At 49.7% G+C, this 6583-nt stretch overlaps 2 protein-coding genes across 2 annotated transcripts; both read right to left on the bottom strand.

The window, feature by feature from the left end:
* Positions 1-120: 120 nt before the first annotated feature.
* On the bottom strand, positions 121-2356 carry FIBRA_07429 (uncharacterized protein; the record flags this gene model as incomplete). The annotated part of the gene is made up of 11 exons (XM_012329112.1): positions 121-873; positions 924-950; positions 1003-1037; positions 1091-1146; positions 1200-1367; positions 1419-1453; positions 1500-1603; positions 1657-1870; positions 1940-2104; positions 2158-2277; positions 2336-2356. 11 exons carry the CDS (start codon positions 2354-2356, stop codon positions 121-123), a joined length of 1698 nt encoding a protein of 565 aa, XP_012184502.1.
* Positions 2357-3753: 1397 nt separating this feature from the next.
* FIBRA_07430 (uncharacterized protein) lies at positions 3754-6037 on the bottom strand (the record flags this gene model as incomplete). The annotated part of the gene is made up of 11 exons (XM_012329113.1): positions 3754-4482; positions 4545-4571; positions 4630-4664; positions 4716-4771; positions 4837-5007; positions 5063-5097; positions 5156-5256; positions 5314-5527; positions 5596-5760; positions 5814-5933; positions 6005-6037. 11 exons carry the CDS (start codon positions 6035-6037, stop codon positions 3754-3756), a joined length of 1686 nt encoding a protein of 561 aa, XP_012184503.1.
* Between the last annotated feature and the right edge of the window lie 546 nt (positions 6038-6583).

Raw genomic sequence — 6583 nt, forward strand, 5'->3', positions numbered from 1 at the left:
CTGCCATCCTGCTAGACTGCTTGTGCTGCGGCCTGAGAGCTGAGAGGATTACACGTTATCGTCTACACATGTTACAAGTACATATTCATTCCTTACGGGCTGTTTGGGGCCTATTACTGGCTAATTATCGATGTCGAGCGCTGTGAAGACACTAGTAAGGTATCGCTTTAGACCCTCTGCTCCCCACATTATGCCTCCGACAACACCATCTGGCCGGACGATGACGATTGTCATATCGCGCCCGACTGCATACCCTGTGTATGCATGCCCATCTCTGTCAATGAAAGCGAGATTGATACCGTCAACTAGTGGGCAGGATGAACTATCGTGTGGATAAATAATTGCCGAACGGATAGCCCACGAGGGACACATCTTCAAAAGCACCGTTGTGGGGCCGAACTGGCCGTTGGAATGATTGAAGAGCAAAACGGTGTGGTAGCTTGTGCCAAACGTGCGGAACAGCGACGTGGTCTCTTGGCGATGGTTGGTATTGACAATATTGATCTCCAGGCTCGCGACGATCTTGACGAGGCCGGGCGCATCGGGGGCTCTCTCTCCCGCCTGCACAATATCGGTGTCGCAACGATGGACGCCGTACGGATCCAATGGCTCATCTTCAGGGTGAACACGTTCGTCCACAACGATGGAGCTCCAGCGATAGTTGACGCCGAGCTGGCTCAGCGCGCCGCCCCTCTTCCATGCGTCTTCACTTGTGCTTCCATCACCCTTCGCGTGAGCAGCCTTGTTGAACAGCGCGTTAGACGTCTTGAGCATCTCAGAGATGACCGGAATGCGTTCCTCGCCGTATGTGTTGAGGAGGGAGGGCTTAGCTAAACCCTTCTCCACGAGGGAAAGCTTCCAGGAGAGATTGAACTATTGGCGAAGTGAGTGTGGTTTTTGCGGTGGGTTCAACCTGCACGCACCGCATCTTGTATGCTCGAATTGAGCCCCTGGGCGGAATGGCATCAGAATTGAGTGGAGAATTAGGTTGCGAACACTGACCTGTGCACCGAAGGGACTATGGACATGGGCAGCATCTGATCGAAGTGGGATCAGCACAGAATTTTCGTATGATAGAGGACGTCCAGACCTCCGGCGATAAATACCCGCCCGTCGAAAAATTTGTCCGCCAGCCGAAGGTGTGGCCTTGTGGAGGGTCAGAGTGGAGAAGACCCTTCTGACGGTGGAATGGTGCTTACTTGTAGTTAGTTAGAGACTTGACCTCGCCTACTTCTATGTCAGCGCGACCGGTGCCGACGCGGAGGACGCGAATCAGCTCGGCGCGATCTGCGACCACTTTATCGCGGTCTACCTGACCCCCAATGAAGCAGAAAAATGTGTCGTCTTCTGTAGGACGCAGCGTGACGCTGGGAGTATGGTTTGCCTGATGTTTGGAGATATGATTACAACTTACTCACAATATGGAATCCATGTCCCCCCACGAATGCCAATGCTGCGCGCAGTTAGAAATCTGCTCCGAGGTAGACTTCGCTGCTCACCTCGTGATCTAGTCCTCGGATCTTAAGATCACCAATGACGAGATGGTGTTTCTCGTTTCGCACTTCGCCATGGAATGCAACGTTCAAGCTCTTACGCACAATGCCTAGAAACCGCACTTGATCAAAGTCGTTCCGATCAACGCAGCAACGCGATTACCTCTTGCTCCATCAGCCCCGATCAGCCAGCGGCAGCTAATCGTTTCTGTCGTTTCTTGGTCTCCATCCCTTTTCACGATATGAGCAGTAACATGGTCTGGCTTTTGCTCAAAACTGCGCAATTCCGTGCCAAGCTCTACGTGACAGCCGTACTTCTGCAAATGCGCACGCAAAATGGCTTCCGTGTGTTCTTGTCCCAGCAGGAGAATATTCGTCTGCTCCGTCGAATTGGTAAGCACGATACTCAAAATGGATCTCGTGCAGGAATCCAACTCGAAACTCACATATGGTGTCGCAGGCGTTGGGGGGACAGCCTCGTCCAGACGGAATGTTTTAATAGGCTCGACGCCTTCGGGCATCTTATAAATGCGCATGGGGACCACAGGTAATGCCTTGGCTTGTATGTCTCCTAAGACGCCCAAGAAATTGTAAAGCTCCAAGGAGCGAGCCTGCCCGATGGGTGTCGGTAACATGACAGAAATGGATGACCGCAGGTGCTCACCATGATTCCTGCGCCTCTTTGGCCTACACGGGATCTCTGCTCTTTCTCGATGATCCTCACAGGAATGCCATTTTGGCAAAGAGTTAATGCAGCAACGAGTCCTGTAGGTCCAGCGCCAGCCTAGACACATAGATGAGTTGAGGACACATATTGGTCGTAGTACCTACAGTCCACTTACCACAAGAACTGGTGTCTCCATATGAGAAGCCACGGACTGGAATGAAACCGGGAATACAGAGGGGGCCTGAGCTCTCCCAGTACTTATACGATGTATGCATTCTTATGCTTCAAACCTTTCCGCCGTCCGCCCGCCGCGGCTCCGATACACAAGCTCCCACACAGCATGCGCAGATGACCTCGGCCGTGGTAAGTAGTATTTTCGATATCGGTGCGAAGGTGTAAGGTTCTGTGGCTTACCAGTGGAGCGTCATTAGCCTCGCACTACCCAACTCTGCCAAGAATGCAGACTTCGGAAACCGGCTAACGTCTAAGTCATCATTAGAAAACTAACGTCATACATACCATCGATAGGCGCCACGTAGTCGCGATACGGACCATTGAAAATAGGAACTTATTGTGGCAAGTCTAAACACGAAAGCAAAAATATAAGGGGTTACTCTCGTCCCGTTTGCGCCAGGGCGTCTACCTGGCTGGGACGAAACTACGATGGGTCATTTTCTTGCTCTTTCGTGAAGACGGAAACGAACGACAGCGTTGGAAAAATAGCTTGTGTTACGCCATCGTATGGATACCATAGGATCAGGTACGTTTAGGCCTTAAACACACAGGGCGGAAGGGGACAGGTCTAGAAGCTGCTCCATGTCAGCTAAAAGCCTCGGTGGGATCGTGAAAACAGCTCACAACCTTAACCGTATTCCCGGGCCCTGGCGCCAGTATAGCGACAGCGCAAGCTCAGAGTTAAGCTTCGAAGATTTGAAGACACGGCTGTCATCACAAGTTCCGCGTCGAGCGACATATGCAAATACCAAAGCAGCATGGGTGGTGTACTGCGGCTGTAACTCATCAAATTCTGGCCAAATGATTCAAAATCCCACACGATAGTCTGTCAAGATGATTACAAGCCTCAGGCTGTTAAATCTTCGATCCGCATTGCACCAATCAGAACACCACAGGCACGGGCTCGCGATTGATCCTGTAACCTCGCACCGTAAAATTTCGGGAGTACGAGCTGGACTTCAGTTAGAAATGAATGACTCACCAATGGGACTTTGAGATCCGAACCAAGCGCTGAGCTGAAAGCGCGTGATCCATGATTTCTTCGTCCAAGTTCATTGCTGTAAAGATCGCGCTTGGATGTATTTTCCAATATAACGTATACTTTCGTGATTAAGGGCGGTTTTATCATACCCACCTCAACCCATCTGGCGCCATGGGCATATCTGGCCCGAGCTGTTTCTGTTTCTGTCAAAGCTTTTGGCACACTTCGATGCTAGTAGTACACACTTACCTACCTAGTATGTTGAGATAATGACTATATGGTGATTCAAGTTATAGACATGGCAAGTGTACTTGATAGCAATGGACTGGCAATGGTAACGTTCCGATTTGGCAAGAAACGAATTGCAAATCCAGAACCTACACAGCAGAAAATATACAGGACAGATACCGCTGCAACCCTTCCAAGCCAAGCAGTATACCCCCTACAGACCCATCTGGTCTGACAGCGACGATAGTCAAACAGCCTAACGAGATGCCGTACCCCGCATACGCATGACCGTGTTGGTCTGATAGAACGAGGTCTGCAGCTTGGACTTCCTCGGTGTACGACGCAATTCGAGATAAGATAAGCACAGTAAGCACGACTTGTTGGTTGTGCTGGCGCAGGAACTCAAGGAGCGGTGGTATATCACCAGAAATGGCGGGAAATATGAGCACTGTGTGACGCGACGGACGAAATATCTGAAATAGTGACGTCGTATTACGAATTGTGCTTTCGACAAACTGCGACTTGACGACTTCGAGGCCAGGCGCATCCGGAGCGCGATCTCCCGCACGAAGGTCTTCTCCTTCCGAGCCTCCGTACACGTCCACCGGCTGCTCTGCCACGAAAGGAGTGCGTTCATCCACGACGATGGAGCTCCAGCGGTAATTCACTCCTAGCTGCTTGAGAGCACCGCCACGCCTCCATGCTTCGTCATCACCAGATCCAGTGTTTGCATTCGCCTCTAGTGTCTTGTTAAGGATATCAGTTGTCTTCTGTAGCATAGCCGCGATCACCGGAAGACGCTCTTCAGTGTAAGTCTCCAGTAGCGAAGCTTTTGAAAGGCCCTTCTCGACGAGGGCAAGTTTCCATCCGAGATTCATCTACATACACATAATGCATTATTAGTATTGTAATTGGGATCTTTATCAATGCATATTCTCACCGAATCCTGAACACTAGAATTCAATCCCTATGAGTAATTAAAACTTGCGTTATAGCAAAACGTCTTCGAGGTATCAAAAACTCACCTGTCCACCCGTGGGACTGTGCACATGAGCTGCATCTTAGAACTAACTCAGCGCGATTGACGCTACATTCGATAATATATGCTCACCTCCCGCAACGAACACTCGTCCTTCTGCGAATTTGTTCACCATGCGGATGTTCGGTCTACACCATTGGATTGGTAGTTTAGAGATGGCTGCATGCAACAATTTGTTTGCCATCATGCTAACCTGAAATCCGAGATCCACTTGATTTCGCCTACTATCAGATCGTGCCGATCGGTGGCTGCGTAAAAGTGCCGGACCAACGCCTCTCGATCTGCGACAATTGCAGCATAGTCGATCTTCCCTCCAGTGATCAAATAAAAAAATCCGCAATTTTCAGTAGGTCGCAGCATCAGCCTGTGGGTCTGAAGTGTGAGATAAAATCCATAATACTGAGCAACAACAAACGCACAAAGTTGTTGTAAAATCCCCCCATTGATGCCAGTGCTATCCAATGTATGTATATCAGAAATAAGCCGATGCCAACGCATTGATCAAATCTTACCTCGAAATCTAATCCCTTGACTTCGATTTCACCTACTACCGCATGCACGTCCTCTCTGGTTTCCCCTAGGAAAGTGAGACCGAGTTGCTTACGCACAATGCCTGTACCAGAAATGTGTAGGAGATATGCGGACGACAATAATAACACTCATGATTTACCTCTGGCCCCATCGGCTCCAACGAGCCAATGACAACGGATGATTCCAGATTCTTCCCTATCACCGGCTCTCTTGATGACGTGAGCGATGACTCCGTCAGGATACTGTTCAAAACCACATAATTCTACACCAAGCTCCACATGACAGCCAAGCTTTTCTAAGTGGGCGCGGAGAATGGCTTCTGTATTGTACTGGCCCAAATGGAGACCGTTGATCTATGCATTGTACCAAAAGGATTGAGGGCCATGGAAAAGAAGATGTAGCAATGCATCCATGAACCTACATAAGGTGTGGACGGCGTCGGTTGATCTGAAGGAGACATAGATACTGTCTTGAGTGGATCTGTCCCGCCTGGGAGCTTGTAAACGCGTCTGGGAAAGCCATTAAGTGCGATGGCCAGGATGTCTTGCAAAATACCAAGGTGACTGAATATCTCTAGAGTCCGAGCCTAGTTGTAGCTGAGTCAAAAACAATCGGATAAAAAAAGAGAACATAACAAACCTGGAGACCTGCGCCGCGTTGGCCTGGTCTAAAATTGGGTTCTTTATCGATGATCCGGACGGACACTCCATTCTGGAGCAAGACAAGCGCGAGCACGAGCCCAGCAGGCCCCGCGCCAGCCTAATACGCACAGCTGTCGGCAACAGCAAAACAAGACGCAAGTCGTCGTAAAGGGCTATTATATCACGTACGATTAGAATCGGAACTTCGGCATCTGGAGACATACTAGGAGTAAAAAAGCTTGAGCGCATGCAAGTCCTGGTGCAGTCCTTAAGTATGCTGCTGCGCCGGATGGCAATCACGCATATGAATGTTGAGTACCGACATCGGCTGAGGTTATCCGTACGGCACGCACCAGAGATGCCGATGAGTCATATATATGACACCTCAAATTAGAGCTTCGAACTCACATGCCGCATAAATCTGTGTGTATCGAATCGAGAAGTTGATACGACTTCGATATCGAGCTACTCTGAGCTGCGACTCAGCTGCTTCCAAAAACCAGGATGCTGGGTCGAACATCAACTGCTTACGATCAGATGACGAGATCCCTTGCAGGCGAATCCGTGAGGATAAATTTGAATGGCGGGCTCTTAGGTTGAGCTGATCGCTTTGAACGAAAAGTTGGAGGTGAGCCAGCTTCATCATCAGCAAAACCCGAGCCGCAATATATACGATGGCATGTATTGGCAATAAGGCCAGAGATGATTTATGTATTTGTAAGTAGACAAGACATGAACTCACCTGTGTGCGATTGTCAATAACCGGCA

Source organism: Fibroporia radiculosa (assembly GCF_000313525.1).
Source record: "Fibroporia radiculosa TFFH 294 genomic supercontigs, scaffold12953, whole genome shotgun sequence".
Taxonomy (NCBI): Eukaryota; Fungi; Basidiomycota; class Agaricomycetes; order Polyporales; family Fibroporiaceae; genus Fibroporia; species Fibroporia radiculosa.